Genomic DNA, 20,935 nt, shown 5'->3' with positions numbered 1-20,935 from the left:
CACATCTTTAGTTTTTACTACTCCTTCGAATTCTTACAACATGTGAATTCTGATGCAAGTGGGACAATCCTATCAGTGCTCTGGAGCGTTGCCGGACAAATCATGACGGGGAGTCACGCTGGTAGCTTGATTGTTCCCAGGACGTTCTCCAGCTTCCAGCTCGTAGACACTCCGACCCGGAAGACGGAGAGTGGGGGGCAACTGTAATTTGACGCAGTGTTACGTTGATCTACTTTTGAATACCTGAAAAAAGGGGAAGTTTCACTCGGTGTTTTGAAAGGGAGGGAAAGGGAGAGAGAGAAAGCTCGTGAGAGGCAGACCTGGAGACGGAGAGAGAGAGAGACGAGACGGAGAATTAAAAGGGAGGAGGAGGTTCAATTCGCTGGCTTAATCTGAAGACGGAGCCACCCTGACTCTTTGAGTCCTGGTTGTAACTCTGTTGCTACTGAGAGCCAAACGCGGATGATCTTGACTGATGCGCTTGAAAACTGGACGCTGACGAACTACCACAGAGCCGTAGCAAACACCAATTTTCTTTTCAGAACCGAGTCATCGCTCCCCTCTGATGATTTCGCTCTCCCCTACTCTTTTCAGACTGTACAGCAGCGGTACGCTGGTGCGCAATTAAATCAAGCAAGTGGGAAATAGTTATTGAAATACGCATTGGCCGTCTACGGGTCTGGTAAGAAAAATTTCACTTGCTTTGATTTAATAGCATTGTATACCGTTATGACAAGCATCCATCTTTATTTATATGAACTGTGTTTAACTTTAAAGTTTTAAGTTTGCATTTTAAGCAGTACAGTTCTATTTCTTATGGCTTCATTTGGAACTTTACTCAAATGTGTATATTAATATAATGTCAGAAAATAAATAAAAAGACAACGAGGTATGTATTTGCATGGATTAAAGAGGAGCTTACTTCCTGTTACTCGTTTATATATAAAAAGAGCATACATGGATTAAATAAATGGATTAAATAAATACGAGAGGCTGACTGTTTTAGCAAATACAACTATAACCGAAAATATTTCTATATTTGGGTATTTCTGTGAGTTTACAAACATACCTGGGGAGTTCATTCTTAAAACAAATCACGTTTACGGTATTTGATTATACAACAAAAATGGTAAGTTACAAAAAAGGCACATTGCTTTGTATAATTTTTTGTATAATGTTTACAAATGTTGTGTTTAGTATACAGAGTTACGTTAGGAGTAAGAGGGAAGAATCACTGGTCTCCCATTTACGACACTGTGCAAACCTTTACATGGAATGCACGGGGTACAAATCGTGGAACCTGCACTACCCGGGGATTCTGGCCTTTTGCGTCAGTGAATTTGTGTGGCCGCAACACCCCAAATCACGGTCAAGTAACTGGAACAGGCATTACAAGAGCGCAATACCTGTGTGGTACGGTGGCAGAGACGTTAAAAAGCGAAAAGTCCCAATTGTCTAGTTGAGCTTATGTGTGTTTTTCGTATTTGTCATACTGGGTTCAATATTGTCTTCACAGTGGCCCGGGGCATATAAAGCTTTTTTAAAGACTGAAATTGTTATTGATAGTATTTGCACACTATTATTATTATTAGGCCTATTGTTATTATTATTATTATTATTATTATTATTATTATTATTATTATTATTATTATTATTGTTGTTGTTGTTGTTATTATCATTATTATTATTAGTAGTAGTAGTAGTATCATCAAACGTAGTAGTAGCAGTTGTTGTAATGTGCTGTTGCCGGCTAGTTTTGGAATTTATTTCGCTCGACCAGTGAACAAAAGCTCGGGGGATAGCTTTATCCACTAACGGGCAAATCAAGCGTATGATGACTGTGGAAAACCGCTTCTGCTTGCTGTCGAAACGGCAGCAAATTTCTCAACCCGCCGCGTAACACCTTGACATCAAATTATGGCAATGTCATTGTCACTAAATGGTATTGCAAAAATTGTTATGGACATGGTTCGCATTGTAACGTATTTGCTTCGTTGTTTTAAATATGTAGTCGCAAGATTCGATATTAGATCTTTCTAAATGAAGATAAAATATCGTAAACTCTAAATAAATACATACAAATGTTTGCGACGCTTCTCTACAAGCCGAGAAAATGTTCTCAGTATTCTTGCATTATTCCTTATCTTTTTCATCAAATGAAAAACAGACTGGTCTCGGCATTCAGTGTTGTTGATTTATTGTTGTTATTTTCATTCTCCTCTGGTCGACTGTTTATTTATAGTTGGTCTGATCCATTCTGGAGCGGCTTTGTCGTAAGTCAGAATTCATGTTTTGACATGATCTGACCGTGTCAAAAAAAAAAAAAAAAAACTCTCACAGGGCATAAGTTTGATAAGAATAAAACATACCAAATGACAAGGATAAAGTTAAGAATGTATTGTTGAAGTGCATTTAATTTTGCGATTATTACTGCATTTCTATACATTTAATAGAATTTTCCTTTTGCAGTATTACATTATCTGTGTAGATGTGTTACTGCTTGATTACAAACATGTACTGTATATGTACAAAAATGTGTATCATTACAACATCACTACAATTACTACAAATGATGTAATATTCAACTTTGATATTAACTTGAGGGCTGTAAGCGCTACTGTGCGCTGAAAGTGAAAACTGAAGACTTCAGAGATGTAAACAATGAGTTCTGGGTAAATGTCATTACACTCTTAATGTGCAGTATACGTTAAAGTACTGTAGACTGTTTCAGCGACATTAAATTTTGGGTAGAATAATACAATAACAATTGACAAATTAACGGGTTGAAAGAAAGTCCGAAGAATACGGTGCTTCAGTTCCAAGTAATAAAAAGTTTGTCCACACCTGAAACTATTAAAGTTTCGTTGTCGCTTTTCAACCACAATTTGAGCATCAATCTTCGCACCAGATACGCGGAAACTATAAACAAAAAGTTGTCATTAAGGTAGGACATGTTGTTCACCGTCTCCAAAAAGATGCCACCAGCCATCAGATTATTACCGGCTTATTTCAAATAGCCATTTCTTTTAATGCTTTCTTTCAACCCCATCGTCGTAGTGACCAATACTTTTCACGATAATAATTACTTCAGACAAGAACATCCAGGTAGCCTACTGTCTTGAGCCTGAATGCTAATCCACTTTCAGACGAAGGATTCAAGGTCCCCTTTCTCCTGAATCAGTTTTCCCTCGGGCCGGACTTGTGACTGTTCTCTGCTAGTTTCAGGCTCCTATGCTTTGCCACAATCTAATTATCCGTGAGCAGTACAATACTGCCGCAGCTGGTTTGTGTCACTCTCTTTCTCTGCGAGATCGGGAGAAGCCTGCTTATTCCACACCCGCCCTACCCTGGTCCTCACCCCGTTGGACAATGGAAGGCGATCATGCGCGGTGGGAACAAACAGGTTAAGAACACTAATCCATGTCGCGACACTTGTTAATCATTTGAATGATTACCGCTGCCATGAATGTCACTTTGTCAATCAGAGTATCCCTGCACATAATTGTTTTAAGAACATTATGTTTTGAGCTAGAAGTAATAACTAGCGATAGCATCGAAACATTTCATACAACTTCAAAACTATTCACCACTTCTTAAAAAAGCGCATTTGCCAGCATCAGGACAGGACAGAAAGAGGAAAAAACGCTAGCCATTGGCTCTTTTTCACAACTATGGATAGGCAAATTTATTCACATATTAGACCAGTTCAATAGTAATGGGACATGTGGGATATCTGAACTCTTTCCAGGTCACAATCTCATGTGTCTGGCCCAGATCCTGTATAATATTTGACACAGTAAACTTACCCAAGACATCTGCATCCAGCTGTTCAGTCCCAGTGTCCCAGTGTACAGTGCTCCATCAGACATCAGTTGAAAATGGAGGATATAATGGCTTCAGGGTGCAGCAGTAGTAAGGCCACTCAGGCCTGGTCCAGCAAGACTGCAATACAGATCGGTTTCCAGCTCTCCTAGAAGGGGGAGGTGCGAGTGATAAGTACCAATGATGATGGGTTGAATCAGCCTATTTGCTTGAATGGAGAAAAAAAAAAAAAACAAAACTTGACAACACTTCAGGGCCAGAGTACCCTGATATCTTCATCCTGGATGTCCTCAGGAGCACCAGCATCGAGCTATCAGTGTTTTGTGGTTTTAGGACATAAGGCCTGGGAGGTCAGGATGTCAGTGTGTTTTGGTTTCAGGATGCAACTGCAAATCCATGCATAAGGGCAGCAGTGAGTGCTGACATTCCTTCCTACTAGTCAATCACTGCCGTAATCGGTTGCATAAACATAATTTTGTTCATATCTCCTAAGCCATAAATTTGTAGATACAGTTTTCCTTTAAACACGGACAGTGAGGGAGATTACCATCAAACAATAAGAAAGAGGTAGAGAAGAGCACATTAGAAGGCCACATTGTATATTATGGCCTTCTGAAACAAATTGTGGGTGTGTGTGTGTATATATATATATATATATATATATATATATTTGCGATTCAGTATTCACTCTCCTAATAACTGTAGCTCTGAATGACTCTGAACTCTAACATCTGAATGACTTCGACCTACTAAAAATTACAGCTGGGATAGTAAAAAAAATGACGAGTTAATTTACAGTTAACGAGCTAATGATCTATTAGATATAATTAGCCAATTGCAATACAGTTAGTGAACCTACATATACAAAATAAGTTTAATTTGTTTATTTTGGAAATTTAAGGTTTTGCCGTTTCACCATACACAAACACAGGTTGCACACCCAACGGATTGTCATGTACATATATAACACATTTGATTATAGCTGGGGTCACCAGCTATAAAACAGTGTGTGTGTGTATATATATATATATATATATATATATATATATATATATATATATATACATATATATGATCCGTTGAATCCCTGGACTGGACGTTTATGAATCTGTATTCTTAGAATCCGTCCGTCGGGACGTAAATAGATCTTCTCCTTCCCCCTCTGTCTTTCGCTCTCGTTTTGTATTATTAAAAGTTCATTTCCTGATTATATTTTTTTCTTCTCCGTGATGCGCTGACGTCAGGGTCCGGCGTCAGAGTGGCGGCTACTCGGCCGGTCAGGGCCCCGAGCTCCCCCCAATTATTGCCTGTCAATCCTTTTTAAATTCCCCACCATAAACTGCACCGACACACACACACACACACGCTTACTTTTGAGACCCTCATCCCAATGATTTTCTGTAACACGTATTGACTGTTAGAATGTTGTTCAAAATGTGGTAGGCTACTTCTAACGTATTTTACGTGATGTGATATAGTCCTCATTGTCTTAGGTTAGGCCTATTCTTATTTCAGTCTCACATTACATTGATTCCCGTGGAATGATTCTCGTCACAGTTATTTATTTGTTCATTAACACCTCAGTGAAAGTGATGGGGGCTGCAGCGGGGAGTGTCACTGACCTGGGCGGCTAAGCCGGAACGCCCCGGCCAGCGAGTTTATCCTGCGGTTTGCTGCGACATTCAACCTAGCAGATGGTAACATACTAGACAAGCAGGTTCACTGAATAATTTACTCTCATGAAGTGTTGCTGCAAGTAGTCTCGCGGCCAGTGAGTGGCGATAGGTGTTAAAAAGCAATTGAGAAGAGCACACGTGGAATATTGTCGGCAATATTACAGCAGAACGAGAGGGGTAGGTGCACAGTGTATTTGTATTTTGAAAACGTTTTGAACACTATCCCATGCAGAGGGTTGGGGCTTTTTTCGCATGTATACACTTGTCATTGCAGGAATATATCTATATGTATATAGTTAAAGGGAATATATATTCCTTTTAACGTCTGTGTCCACTCAGTGTCTTGGCTTGATGTTGTTCTGACATATTTGAGGCAGCATGGTCCCTTGCGCTAATTGCTAATCAGGGTAATTGGCGACACTGTGTCTTTCTGGCTGTGGCAAGACGGTCCGCTTGTTTTGGCAACACATAATTGTGAGCGAAAATGAGCAAACCACCGTAAATGACTACCAATTGGCTTTTGTAGGTAAGCCCTCACGCCCTGTCTTTGACTGACAAGAAAGAGAAAAGGCTATTGAGATGTAAAGTGGGGTCTGATCTCTCTGATTAACACACACAAATGTATTCTATTATTTATTTTTCTATTTACTTATCTTTAAAAAGGCTGTTGTGACTATTACATGAGGACATTTAGCCAATAATGGCACTGCACTTTAGATGTCGAAACCTCTTCGCTGGCTGAGTGAGTAGCTTCACATGTACATATTAAAAGTAACAATACGTTTGTGCTGGTTTGAAGATCTAATATTTGAAACCACATTTTCTATTACACGGAGGCTTTTAATTAATCTGCATTAGACCGCCAAATCAAATAATCTAGATTGTGTCATGCTGAAACATGAAATTCTATATTGAACATAATGGAGAAACAAATATTCCTGCCAGTTGTATGTGTTTAGAGTGTAGTATTAAACTAATATTTGAACTGATTTTATACATTTGGTTTGAATTTACACATATAGTTAGGCAAAGTAAATTTTCGATCTTGTTCATTTGCGCTGATGCAATGCTTTCATGGAATTGTGATATCAAACGAATGCCGTCTTTTCTGGTGTCCGTCTCTTTGGGTTTGTGTGAGAATAAGTCATTATCAGTGGGCAATTGTCCCGTTGATTCGGGCCGCAACAAAGATCTCAATAAATTACTGTGCTGATTAATATGTCTTGAGACCTGTACAGCAAAGAGAGCGACGCTGTCTGAGTTTGGGATGGAAATTGCAGAGCGAGGGTATTCCGCGGATAGAACAGCCCACCGCGGCAGGGGCGAATGTCTATTGGCTGGCGGGAGTTCACTGCTGAACCCCGCCCCTGCGCGCATGATATGGAATTCACTGGCGCCAGCTCTGACAGTTTATACAGCTGCATGTCGCTAAAAGGCCTCTCCAGTGAGTAGTGGCTTAGTCGGCCGACAGCACCGCGTAAAACTGAAAGAAAATTAAATAAGCAGCCCATTACAGTTGCGCAAACACCGCACAAAATTTGCGAGTGTCAAATCGCGACACCGGACTGGAACACCCTCCCGGCGGATCTGTGAAACGGAATAAAATAAGTCTTCGATGAGACAAGGGGACTGTGAATAGGCGTTTCTGGTTCTAAAACTGTAAGTACCGTTTTTACGAAATGTGTTCTCGAGGAAGTGTAATTTAGTCGTTTTTTTATTTGATGTTTTAACTGGTGCGTGTGATGTGCAAAGGCCGTAATGCCGTCCAGGTTGCTCTGAAGGGGTGGCGACAGCTTGCGTTCCTTATCGTATGTTGCATCTTCTGTGTGCATCACTTACAAAACACAGCTAAAAAGGAGCAGAAACCACGCAGTTTGTTTTAGAGGCACAACCATCAGCACACAACAACACCGTGGTTCGCGAAGTGCATGTGTGAAATATTAACCTCCTTGCTTGCTTGTCTTACAGGTGTCCAATGCCAAACACAGCCCGATACCTGTCTGAGAGAGCTCGAGACTTCAGCTTTGTGAGACCGAGTTAGAGGCACACCGTTATCTAATTTTTTTAAAAAATTAAATGTCTTGTATTACTTTTGGACAGTAAAACATTTTTTTTCGACCAGAAGGATAGGAATTCCAAAAGGAAACAAGAGCAAAAAACACACGGGGACCAAACACAGTACGCTCCCTCGGGGGGCACTTCTGTTCTACAAATCCTAATCAATCAAGGAGTGAATTTTTTAAAATGGATGTAGCAGCGGATCAAACAAGGTGGATGGCGCATCACCATGCTGTACTGAGCGGTCAGCACCCGGACTCGCACCACCCTGGCCTGACACATAACTACATGGAGTCCACGACACAGCTGCTGCCGCCGGATGAAGTCGACGTTTTCTTTAACCACCTGGATTCGCAGGGAAACCCCTACTACCATAACCCAGCACACGCTCGGGCCAGAGTTTCTTACAGCCAAGCGCACGGTAAGATACATACCGCTACTAGTAAAAGTTGAAAAAATATAATTACGTTTCAACTGCTTCTGTTATTTTTAATTACCGCACATATATATGAGATCTTGTTTACTTATTTTTCTCTACTACGAAGAACTGATGGTGAAGACTTGCTAACTAAAAACCTCGATGTAAATTGTAAACCCTGGTTAAAGAGAGATATGGTTTATGCTGCAAGTCGGTTCGATGTTTTGTTCAGCGAGCGAGACTCGTCAGCCAGTGCTTTTTAAAAACAGTAACACGAAATCAACTCTCTCTTGTGTTGGGTTACAGTCACGTCAAAGCTTAAATTACGATTTTTCTTTCGAGAAATTGTAACCTCGGTAATACCATCATTAGGCCACTTGAAATCAGTAGTTTAGGATAAAGCATAGTTGTTTAAAGAAACAAATAATTGTATAGGTCGGGGCGTTCTGTTTGTCACAAATAAGTTACGCAAACTCTCAACCAACAGAAGTTATTGAAAAGCAAAAAACGACGTGCGGAAAAAAGGAAGTTCAAGTCATTTAACCATTCTCTACTGGGGCAGGGGCTTTCAGGGGGAAGAAAAATAAAAGGAGAGAGCGAGGCACTTCCCGGATATGAAATCAAAACGAAAATCGCAAATATTGTTCCCAGTATTTGTGTCGAAGCTGTGCGAGGAACTGGTACAATAACCCCAATGGCAACAGGCTCCTGAATTATCTTAAGACCTCTGGGTGTAATCGAAAGATTTTTCCTCACTTATTTTCTTTATATTTTCATAGATTCAAAAGAAATTAAATGAGTAAAACGATTTCGTCTCAAGCAGAGTACTCATGGAGAAAGCAATACATTTACTAATCGGGGAATACGCTTAGGTATGGAAGTATTATAACAGAATAGCTAGTTGTTTTAAAGCAATTATTTTACGAGCTAGTACTGGGATTACCTCTGTCTGCTTTATAATCCTCACAGTTAGGGGGTCACATTTTTGTTCAATGACAGGATTGTATTGCACATCTGCTACAGGTGAGAAAAGTATATTGCGTCTGATTCTTCCAAGATTATAAATGATTCCTTACTAACATTGTCTGCGTTGTGTCTTTGGTTTTCATTGAGCGCAAGTAAATGAATTACTGACTTTTTTCCAGCTCGCCTCACGGGGGGTCAGGTCTGCCGACCGCACCTTATCCACAGCCCAGGCATCCCGTGGCTCGACAGCGGCAAGGCAGCTCTTTCCGCGGCCCACCACCCCAACGCATGGGCGGTTAGCCACTTCAGCAAGCCCGGGCTGCACCCTGCCGGCTCAGGAGGTCCGGGCGGTTTGTCCGCCGTATATTCCTGCAGCAGTACTTCAAGTACTGCCTCGGCGTCTTCGCTCACCCCTGCCTCCCACTCCAGCCCGCACCTCTACAGCTTCCCACCTACCCCTCCCAAGGATGTGTCGCCAGACCCCGGGGCTGCGTCCCCTTCCTCATCTTCAACCAGAATGGACGAAAAAGAGTCCATCAAGTACCAAGTGTCGCTTGCAGACGGAATGAAGATGGAAGGGTCCAGTCCACTCCGGAGCAGCCTGGCTTCAATGAGCGCCCAAACCCCCTCGACGCATCACCCTATCCCGACCTACCCTACATACTCGCTCCCGACACACGACTACGGTAGCAGCCTATTCCACCCGAGTAGCCTGCTGGGTGGATCGTCGTCCAGCTTCACTCCAAAGTGCAAAAGCAAAGCCCGCTCGTGTTCTGGTGAGTTTATAATTATCGACTATTTGTAGTAATGGATCAGCCATGTGAAATTAAATATTTTTAGCGACATACACAAATATTCCAGACAGTGTCATGTGTGGTGCCCACGATTAATACTAATACTAATACTAATGCATTTGTCCAATAGCTATGCGGAAGCGTTTACGGGTTTTTAAAATTACATGACCTGGTGAACAGATTGAACTGACAAAATGTCAAGTGATATAACATTTAGTACTTCAATTGTCCATCAGATTCTCAGTTAAATGAGAAACACATCCATGTGTCATTCACGACTTAAATAGGCCAGCTCCCGTTGCTTTTACACGAAAAGGATCCCAGCCTCTACAATAAGAGTTAGAAGACTTATGTAAATGATTTTCAAAACTGGTTTCACTTTCTAAGAGCAGATAAGGAACCCAAGGCCTTGCGTGGTAGGAAATGAACAACCCACGAAGAAATATTTAAAGAAGAAAAACATGTTTCGAATCACAGTAATTCAGAAAGTTACCAAGTGATAAACGTCGGGCTGCGTTCAAACCACTATTTATTTCTCTCAGAAAAGATCAAAGCTGTAATTATGATCTTGCTGTGTATTGGTTTCACAAGAAAAAGATGCCGAAATGTCGTGTCAGTTATGATAAATGGAATAATACCATGATTTGAATAATGATGAGATCTTTCTACCTTTATACATGTTACATTACCTTCAAAAGTAGGTATACAACAATAGATATTTTAATTAAGATCATAGTTGCAAATTCAAAGTCCAAATAAAAATATACTACGGCAGTAGTAAAAATTAGTTAAAGGGTAATTTTATATGTGTACATATATTTTTACAGAACAAATGTATAGTTATACAGATTAGATATATACGTATCACACTTATTTTCGGCTATAAGAACATACAGTATAAACAAGAGTGCTTAATCGTTTTAGTGGTAGATAACATGTCATCTGAAGTAATAAACTTGCATTCGTGTGCTCATTTGTAATGGTTGCAATGAATTAACTGAACGATGATAATTGAGATTAGTTAACCTGATTAGTTAACATAACAAGTGCCTGCATATCACAGGACAAAAGATATTGAAATCTCCCCTGAATCAGTCTCACTGATACCTGTGGGTGGGGACCTAATGTTGCAGATGGGCTAATGCTCTCTCCTTAGGTTATCTTATCGAGAACAAGTTGTCAGAACTCGTTTCAGCAGCTCTGGTCACAAGCCGACTCCATTTGCCACCACGCGTAAACACGCTCCGTTTGCAAGTGCTACTTAGAAAAAAGTTGTGTACAAACAGACTCAGATGTCGAATTCTCGACAGGCGTCCACAACCTGCCAGTATAAGATTGCGGTTTTTCGACTAACGAGAACTAAATGAAACTTTAGCCTGACAGGCATCAGGTCCTATTCATTTTACATAAGCCTTCGACTACTGACGTAAAAACGGGGACACGTGAAATATTGTCGAGACATGGAAACTGCAGTAAACCCACAGCTAAAAAGATAAAGAGTGAAATAACATATACATAGAAGATGGTTTTTGTTGTTTTGTGTTGAAATTACTTCTCTTTGGAAGAAAGCCCTTTCCTTAAAGGTACACAATTATCATAGATTTTGTCTTAAACGAAAATTTTCAAACGAATCTATTCCTAAGACAACAAGTGGACATAAAATACTCGGCAAATCAGTTGGATGTCAAGCAGATTTATACTTGTTTGCAAAGCAGTGGTACCGTTGTTTTCTTATAATTACAATGAATTGTGTAGTTATATCACAATAATTGACCTCCATTTGCAGGAGAGGTAGCAGTGAAAGCTGCATGCTGAACTAATGCGTCCCTCGTGGCGTCTGTTGTTTAGAGAACCTCTTTGTGCTTTGGTGTTTTTATGTGGACTATATTATATATTTAAAAGGCAGGAGTCACGACGCTCCGTCTCCTGCCATATCCTGTCTAACTCCAACTGGAGAGGGCACGACATGCACCCCCGCCCCGCTCCGCTCCCCAACACTAACAAACCATTGGGACGGGACACGCCATCAGCGGCAACAATCCAGCTGTTTGTTTTTTGAGGATAGGGTCCTGGCCTGTCGCGCTGAAAGGGAGAGAGTGGATTTTAGGAACATTTTAGAGGCTGTGATGTTCAAATATATTTTTTGATCTGCTGAAATATAATTTAAAGTTTACAAGAATATTACATTGTTCACCACGCATTGTCTAAGGCAGTGCGAAAAATGTATATAATAGCTACATTTCTATCAGACTTTGAAATACTTTTAAATTGTCACGTAATTCCAATTTATAACCCGCATAAAAATACAGAATGAGATCTAAAGGCTACTTTAAATCCATATTTATATTTAGTCTATCTGCATATTATCAATGTTAAGAATATATATTTACTATTTTCCCTCTTGTCTTAAGATTTGTCTATTTTATATACTATAAATTTTGAACAAGCGTCGTAGTGGTAATGCTTTCGTCTTATGGGAAAGCAATTATGTCAACGGGACATACAGTACTACTCCTGCGTCAGAAACGAGCGTGGTTCTACCGACACATTCATTTACTGGACTGTAAACTGCACTCATTTATGCTGAAGTAAGCTCGCTATGAAGAATGCAGAACATGATATTGCCCCCAAGCTGCAAAAAGAGGATCCACACCTATAGCCAAACCTCAGTATTCACAGTGTTACATAATGGTAATTATCATGTTTAACACTTGCCAACTGCCTGTCTAGATGTTTGATAAATAATAACATTACAACTAAAAATAGCTTCGACATAAAAATAATCATACCAATTAAAATAATATCATAATCGAAATTCAATTACTGATATTACATTGGAATTAAGGAAGTATAGTTCAAACATACTGAAAGCAATAGGACATGATGTAATGATTGTGCAACACATTGTCCTGGTATTAAAAATATGATTTTTTATCAGCGAGAGTCGAAAATTCATTTAAAACTGGAGATGTGCAGATCCAAGAAATACAATAATAATATTTATAAAGAAAAGAACAATACTAGTTCTGCTACTAGTAGTACTATTAATAATGATATTTTTCATATTAGTAGCTTAGAAATGTAAGCATTTGTGGCAACAAGTCAGACATGGACAGAAGGTGTTAAGCATTTAGAGAGCATAACCTTGATCAGGAACAAGATGTTTGGCTGTGGATCACCTCCACTGATAGATTCATGAAGCATCGGTTTCCCCAGCTGCACTAGAATAGCTTGGTCTGCTGCTAAAAAAAACTTCTTCCTCATCTGCAAGGTCCAGCGTAATTGCTGTCAGCTTGTTAGATTGTTCTATAAAACTGTGACATGACATTATTTTTGGGAGTCCCTACCCTTACATACCTTCATCCTGCTTCCTGTTGGACTAACCCTGTACTAGGCCCCATCCCCTCTCCCTAGCCTCCCTTCCTCTCTCTTTTACTCTGTTCACATGGTCCACTTTTAGTGTACATTCCCCTGATTCACCAAAGCAACAGGCCTATTTAAATCAGTGCAATGCTCACAGACACACCGCTAACTGATTTAACCACTTTAACACTTTCCATGTAATGTAAGGCAACACAACTAGTAAGAAAGAAAGTGGGTAGAATATAAAAAATAGCCTGCTCTTATCTTCTTTTTTTTGGTTGGGTGGGTTTGGAGAGTGTGGGGGGGTGGGGGTGGTGGTGGTGTAGAGGGTGGGGCCCAACTAGAGGAATACCTCAAATAAAATAGGCTAGTCCAATAGTGACAGCATTGGTCTTGCACAATGACACACAGATCTGGTGAGAGTTGAGGGTCAACAGTGGCTGTGAACAAGGGTTTCACTGGGAGATGCCAATTACAGCATGTTACGGGGCTTCACAGACACCACAGCGCCCATACAACCCAGCACAGGGTCTGGGCTCAGTCCAGTAAAGACCTCAGGGTTAACAGGATAAGTGTTTAATATAAGCCTATGCTTAACATGCTCTGAAGGGGGTTGCAAATGGAAGTAACAATCTGCAAAGCATAAGGCGCAAGGGCAACAAAAATGTCATCCTTCAGCATTCAAAACTGAATTGTGTCCGAGTACAGCCCCACTTCCACCCTCAACATTATTAAAAAGCATAATTGGCTTAATATTAATAGCTGGGTATACACTATGCAATTTAGATGTGTTGAATTACATTAAATACAGTTAGAGAGGGGTGGGCTGTGTTGAGCTACATATGAAATAGTGACTAACTGAACCAAAATTGCAAAGAGCAACACAAAGCCAATCATATAAACTAAACCCGGCAGCAGTTTTTGATATTGTTATTTGAAAAATCTGTAGATGGTTAAGCACACATACTGATGTGCGCTCTCGTGCAAATAAACTTGTCCAAACACATGTTACTTGCAACTCTAAAAAGGAAACCAAACTTTGGTTACAGATTCAGCTTTGACCGTTGAAGCTCTTCTCGAAATAGCGTCCTCTGCACAGGGCACTTAGTGCAATTCTGTGTTCCGCTCGATTCCGTGTCCCGCTCGATTCCGTGTCCCGCCATCGTCGTGACAACAGGTGGCTGTCCATGCGGAAGGACTCCACAGGACCTCCACCCAGTTAGCTTGTCCCTACATCCACGCCCACCCTATGGTGGTTTGTGAACAGATACTTGAGCAAATGGAGTGTTTTCCATTCACTTAACTATGTAATCTATAATCATATTTAACCAAAGGGTAAATATTTTGGATCAGTGGAATTAGTTCCTGAATCTTAAATTTAGCAATAACAAAAGGGTAGCATGGTTACAGAATATATTTCATGCCATATTCCATAAAAAACACACCATTCCATATGATTTTGTATGAAATACTTGAACAGTGGAAATGCCATATCGTGGCTCTCCACCTTTCGATGTCTGCCATTTGTGTGAGTACCTGTGTCCATTGACCTTGCAGTGTTTCCACGGAGATTTTTATAAATGTCCCTTTGTCTCTCTCTCCCACCTGCATGCTGCTCAGAGGGGCGCGAGTGCGTCAACTGCGGTGCCACCTCCACCCCGCTGTGGCGGCGGGACGGGACCGGACACTACCTCTGCAATGCCTGCGGCCTGTACCACAAGATGAACGGGCAGAACCGACCCCTCATCAAACCCAAACGCAGACTGGTGAGTACGGCCACCGCTGCCCGGCCTCCGTAAAAATGGGGTAAATAAGAACACAAGGGGGGACCGTAAACACAATTCTAGGAAAGTTATATTTTCCCAATCAGCTTCCTGGAATTGTGTTTCACACTCACCCCGGTGATCCCATACAACGCCTGTTACAATACAGCGGCTATTGGTATTGTTACTGCTATCATTATTGCCGCTACTTCTGATACTGTCACTGATACCAGTACTATTGCTGGTTTTATTATCATCGTGGCAATTGGTTTACTGTTATTGCTATTAGAGACAGCTGTGTTGCTATAAGAAAATTTTCTTGTTGAATTTGCATTATCATTATTTCTACATCAGTGCGCTGTGGGAAGCAATCTTACTTTTCACTGATACAGGCATAACAAGACTCAAAAGAATAGATAATAACTGCAATGTTGCTATTATTATAAACACACCTGTACTTGCAGAATGTGTAGAGGTGCACGGGTTGGCCATGATTTATAAAAGAATGTCAATAACCTCACATGAAGGTAGTTGAAAAAGCTTCTGGAATCCTTGGGCTAGTCAGTGCTCAGTGGTTTTCCTCGGGACGTTGTAAATGAGTATGCAAAACGTAGGCATAGCAAGATACAGTTCCTTCAGAGAAAATGTAAATTATCTGTGGCGAAGCATAATAAGAAGCATAGAAAATGCAAATAAAATTGTTTTTAAATAGTTTTATTAAGATATAACGCATAACATAGCAAAGGGTATATGGAAGAGAAATTCTCTCGGATAGTTTAGTTGAAATGAAAAACGTATATTTTTTTTATTTGATGTTTTATTTTAGCTTGGGGATAGCAACAGGACATGAGTATTCCAAAACAGACAAAAATCAGCGCGTAACGCAAAAAGGAACTAGAATGAGGGTACACAATTAGGTATGATAGAATTAATCTTTAGACAATATACCTTTTAATGCCAAACAAAATATATCTATCGATTAGTTGAACACATGTGATGTATATTTTATTATTATTATTATTATTATTATTATTATTATTATATTATTATTTCTACTGCAATTCATTTAGCCGTAATGACATATTTTACACTGGAATAAATTACCAAAAGTTTACCACCGGACATAATGCTGCCGTGAATGCGCCGTTGCTTTATTTTTGGGAGGGGTGCAACGTTGGGAGCTAAGCGCTTTATTTTAGGTTGAATCTGCTTTTTTGGTGTAAGGGGAATGATTTTCCGCGAATAGGGGCAAACCCAAACAGTAGTACTGTCAGAATGCTGTCAGGACCATGCAGGCAGCTTTCTCAGCGCTATTGCTTTCTCAGCACCATGTAAACAAACCATTGAACGGGGCAGAGCATAATTTAGTAATTACCACTCACTAATTGATTTACTCTGGCAACAAATCTAAGTTTAAAAGGCCACATTTCTCCCCCACCCCTTTATTGGGAAAATAATCGCAAAAACACATTGCGCAATGTGTTTTTGCGATTTGGCCATTTTTAAAACGGCCTCTTCCATGCAAAGTCACCTCATCATATTGTTAACTGCTATGTAAAAATTATCTTGAATTTGGAATACTACAAAATTTGTTTAAGTGCCAAATTACAAAAAGAAACGTATTTTCGGTTGTTTTAATTCCAAATTAATGATGGGTCAACAGTTTCTAATTACAAACAGTTAGGAATAAATACTCAGTGGAAAGTATTAATAGTAATAACTATAATCACACGCTTTAAAATACATTTCGAACTAGAACCAATAAGAGCTTCCAAGCTGTAAAAAAAATTCTCTTTACTGCGTGTCTGGCATGCAGCCGCATTAATTCCATGGGGCAGAGAGGCCGAATTTTGTAATCAAGGCTACGAAACGTGGCGAACGCACCAAACAACCACGTACTGTGTGAAAGTGACGTTATTCAGCGATAGTTTTAACGCTGCGCATGCACCAGATTTACACCAGGTTGTCCTTATTTGAATATGTAGTAATATGTAGCACAGCTTGATTTGATATATGGATTTGCTGAGGTTAAGATGAACACGTAATACATATTTCAGCAAGCAATAATAGTCGTTGTGCCTTGAGGCTAGCATGACTTGGGGTTACAGCTTTCCCCAAAGTTCTTTTGTTTGACTTTTCTATTAATATTTATAATGCGTCGTGACACGCAAACACAAAATCTTCTTAAGTAGACTATATTATTATTATTATTATTATTATTATTATTGCAGAAAAGGTGGAAGAAAGCAGAACGTCTTGTCCCAGTTTTTATTTTTTGGTCTAATTAATTTCCCTCTCACGTTCTGAAAAGTTCATCACTATTTTCCATGGAGTCATTCGCCACTGCTTTGTACTTTTTAAGCTCAAGTGTTTTCTGAGCTCGTTCAAAGGCCATCCAGTTGTTTCCTATCCGGATATCTGTCCGGGACCGATAAGGAAGCTGGGCTCACGCATGTTTCCGTCTGCAGCTAACCGCGTTGAATTTTCTATAGTCCTTACTGGCGAGACTTCGACGCATACAGTAAAGCGATTAGCACAACATTGTAGGACCCAGTTTTGTGTTGAGAGAACGCGAAGGGGGGCGGGGGTGAAATGGAAAATAAATGGATTTATGTTCTGCCCCAGTTGTTTGCCAAAGTCAGTACGTAGTGCATGTATTTATTATAATAGTTGTTTATATCTGCTTTCTCTTCTGTGCAACTCGGGCCATTCCCTTGTTTTCACCGTTATCTCGTTTCAAATCAAGTATTTAACGGAGTTGTAGGTTGCAGTACGGGTATAAGATTGAAGAAAATAGGTTTTCATACGTGCCTGTAGGGATATACTTAAATTGCATGCTTATAAATGTTTCTTATTAAGTGTGAAAAATGGATCGGCAATGGGTACATAACGCAAAGATAGCCTGGACCGGAGGTCTTAACCGTCTCCCCCGCCCCATTCCATAACCCGATAGTGCATTTCACTCTCATATAATGAAGGAGTGAAGGGAACAGGGCTACCAAGAAAATACTTTGATGAACACATTGTAATAGTAATGTAATCAGATAGAGTAACAAATTGTGGCCACCAGAAAAAAAATTGGGATACAGTTTAAAATGGATTCTATCTCTACTGCGTTCAAGAAACGCGAAGCTACAGCTATTATTCGGTTGCTGTCTTTGACAAAAAGACGCAGCCCACTACCTTCATTTTTGGCCATCGGCATTTCACATCATATAACCTTTAATAGCGTTGGAAGGGGGAGTTCAGATGTCACAGTTCTTAAAAGGAGCAGTGGTGTAGACCCTAATGATTTCAAAATGCCTAGAAAGTAAATTATCACCAACATCGAATTGTGTTTTAAAAATCGATTCGAATATTTCAAATTAAATGCTCACATGGACACATGCGTGAAACAAATCGGAACATATTCATATTTATTTAATTTACTGCTTCATTTTCAGTTGAATGTGTGCTTTTGAACCTTTTATACACAATTCACATACATAAACTAGAACATGATATGGAAGTGTAAATTATTTTGAAACATGTGGTATAGTAAATTAATTCATTTTGTCCCCAGTCCGCCGCGAGACGAGCGGGCACCTGCTGCGCTAACTGCCAGACAACCACAACCACTCTCTGGCGGCGCAATGCGAATGGCGACCCGGTGTGCAACGCCTGCGGCCTTTACTACAAACTGCACAACGTAAGTAGTCTGCAGCCGGCGGCGAACTGTACCTAGATTCAGTGGAATGGGTCAAGGGGGCGGACAGCTTGTATTGATTAACGCAAGGAGGGAGAGATGGGGACGCAAAGCCTGCTTACCCTGTCAAGCACAACCCGTTGGCCGTTTTTCCTCTTTCTTTATGTCTTTTTGTTTTCATGGGAGGCGTTATCCCCAAGAGACATAGAAGGGTGGGAATGTCATTCAAGCAGCGGCGTCTGTTACACTGATCGGAGCTTGGTTAAAAGTAGCCTTTTCAGATTTCGCGTGGCTTCCCTCGCTATGTATTTAAGTACATGGGGGTTTGCCTTAAGATGAAACAAAGTGCCCAACCGTCGGATGAGACAGTGCATGAGCGTCATTTAACCACGCGCTCATGCAACTCACTATTAGCGTTATTTTTAGCTCATTCTTTAGCATGTTATAGAGATTTCTTAAAATCTTAGGGGTGGTCATTATGAGATCTTAATCAGAAATTATGTTTATGATGCTGTTGCCATAATCAGTATTATGTGTGTATTTAATTTTTTTTCTTTACACTTACTTTATGACCAGTATTTGACCATCTCCATATTTGTTTCTGTGACCCCTTCAGGTAAACCGACCACTGACCATGAAAAAGGAGGGGATTCAGACCCGCAACCGCAAGATGTCCAACAAGTCCAAGAAGAGCAAGAAGGGAGGGGACGGCTTCGAGGAGCTCTCCAAGTGCATGCATGACAAGGCCTCGTCCTTCAGCGCCGCCGCCCTGGCCGGTCACATGTCACACATGGGTCACCTGCCGCCTTTCGGCCATTCCGGACACATGCTGCCCACCCCCACTCCCATCCACCCCTCTTTCGGCCACCCCCACCACTCCAGCATGGTCACTGCCATGGGATGAGCCCCCCACACACCCCCACTCCACCTAGCGGCTCATTGCCTCCCCTTCATTTGCATGACGCGTATGAGTGAGCACGTGTGTTCACAGGAGTGTGAATACGTGAGTGAGGAGTGTGTGTGTGTGTTGAGTGGAGCGGGAAGTATAAACCTTTATTTTTGTCAGGAGGAGAGGGGCAGGGCTTGGGACTTTAAGATGGCACGACGAATGATGAATCAGAGAAGTGGGGGCGATCAAAGTAAAGAGACTTGTTGAGGATTTTTTGTTTTCTGTACTATAACGATGAGAGGGTGATAGGAAGGGGACGCCTGTGGTCATTTTGCTCCCCTTACTGTAAGGGCCATCTGTAGAATTCAGGGTGCAAAATTAGACTTTATTTTGTGTTTTGTCACTTGGTACCTCCTCAGATGAGCAGCCATGAGATAGAAGAGGGGTTACAGTTACCCATCAATCCTCCCATTATGTAGCGTCATCCCTCCATCAAAGCACTGACCCTTACCGCCCTCCCGAACCCCACCCCATCACTGTCCCCTCATTCCTCTCACAACTGCCGCTGCCACCAGGCCCTGGAGCAGAGAGAGTGGGCACATTTGTAGAAACTGTGAATATTGTAAATGTCTTAGATACAAAGAGGTGGATCTGTCAGGAGAGACAGACTGATTCCCTCCACGTCGTTAAATATATGCTGGATTACTGATTACGGACTTCTCCTATTTTTAAAGGACTTTATGAAAAAAATACGCAAACAAAAAAGGTTTATAAAGCTTAATTTTAAAACAGTTCATTATTGTTATTATTATTATTGTTATTATAATTCTGATAATTTATTTTCAGTCTGCTTTTTTTCTTTTCCTCAAAACATATGGATATTGTTATCATCATAATTTCTACCATTACTAATTGAAGCAAACACTGACTTATATTAGCCAAGGTGCTTTCCCCTGAGCTGTAAAACATGAGTTCTGATCATTTTTCCTCTTAAGAAAAATAAAGAAATCAATTTTTGATACTATATATCTGCTCCATCATTAAAGTCTCCCACATAAAAATCTACTACAGAAGAAGCTTTGTATATGAATGTCTTTTCTGTGAAATCTGAAGCTTTGGATGAACTGCAGGCCTCTGGCACAGAGTTGCTCATAGTGACACATGGAGCTTTCCGGTAGGCTGTTTTGGCCTGCCACAGTTGGGCATCACATCACCCTGGGGCTGCGCTGTAGCTCACGCACAGACACCTGTATCTCACTGTCCTCTGTGTTGTCTATTTTACAGCTTTTTTTTCTAAAAAAAAAAAGTCTGCTTCTACCTACTTGTTGAAATAAATATTTACCTGACAATCTAGAAACAACTGCATACTGATAATAAAGAGTCTGTAAACGTGAAAGCAATGCTTCTGAGATCTCGTTTCATTCCACCATGGAACCATGTTATGAACCTCTTGCAAATGCAATCACTCAGGGGTCAGATGAGGACAGCAGAACATATGGTG

At 40.6% G+C, this 20,935-nt stretch overlaps 1 protein-coding gene across 3 annotated transcripts; it reads left to right on the top strand.

Moving 5' to 3' along the window:
* Positions 1-314: 314 nt before the first annotated feature.
* gata2b (GATA binding protein 2b) lies at positions 315-20,218 on the top strand. 3 transcript variants are annotated; one of them, XM_036532609.1, is made up of 6 exons: positions 315-682; positions 7,467-7,977; positions 9,120-9,716; positions 14,718-14,863; positions 18,423-18,548; positions 19,162-20,218. In XM_036532609.1, exons 2-6 carry the CDS (start codon positions 7,743-7,745, stop codon positions 19,447-19,449), a joined length of 1,392 nt encoding a protein of 463 aa, XP_036388502.1. In that variant the 5' UTR covers positions 315-682; positions 7,467-7,742; the 3' UTR covers positions 19,450-20,218. The 3 variants fall into 3 exon arrangements, with proteins under 3 accessions (XP_036388502.1, XP_036388501.1, XP_036388503.1); XM_036532608.1 differs by lacking the exon at positions 315-682 and adding an exon at positions 6,895-7,157; XM_036532610.1 differs by lacking the exon at positions 315-682 and having other exon boundaries at positions 7,354-7,977.
* Positions 20,219-20,935: the final 717 nt, after the last annotated feature.

This window comes from Megalops cyprinoides, chromosome 7 (genome assembly GCF_013368585.1).
Source record: "Megalops cyprinoides isolate fMegCyp1 chromosome 7, fMegCyp1.pri, whole genome shotgun sequence".
NCBI lineage: Eukaryota > Metazoa > Chordata > Actinopteri > Elopiformes > Megalopidae > Megalops > Megalops cyprinoides.
The sequence above is the reverse complement of the archived record's forward strand: the minus strand, read 5'-3'. Positions and strand labels throughout refer to the sequence as shown.

Excerpts from the sequence above, each read along its gene's own strand:
- gata2b (XM_036532609.1), top strand. The coding sequence starts at position 7,743 with ATGGATGTAGCAGCGGATCAAACAAGGTGGATGGCGCATCACCATGCT. Across the intron at positions 14,864-18,422 it reads TCAAACCCAAACGCAGACTG|TCCGCCGCGAGACGAGCGGG; the intron begins GTGAGTACGGCC and ends TTTTGTCCCCAG. Across the intron at positions 18,549-19,161 it reads TTTACTACAAACTGCACAAC|GTAAACCGACCACTGACCAT; the intron begins GTAAGTAGTCTG and ends TGACCCCTTCAG.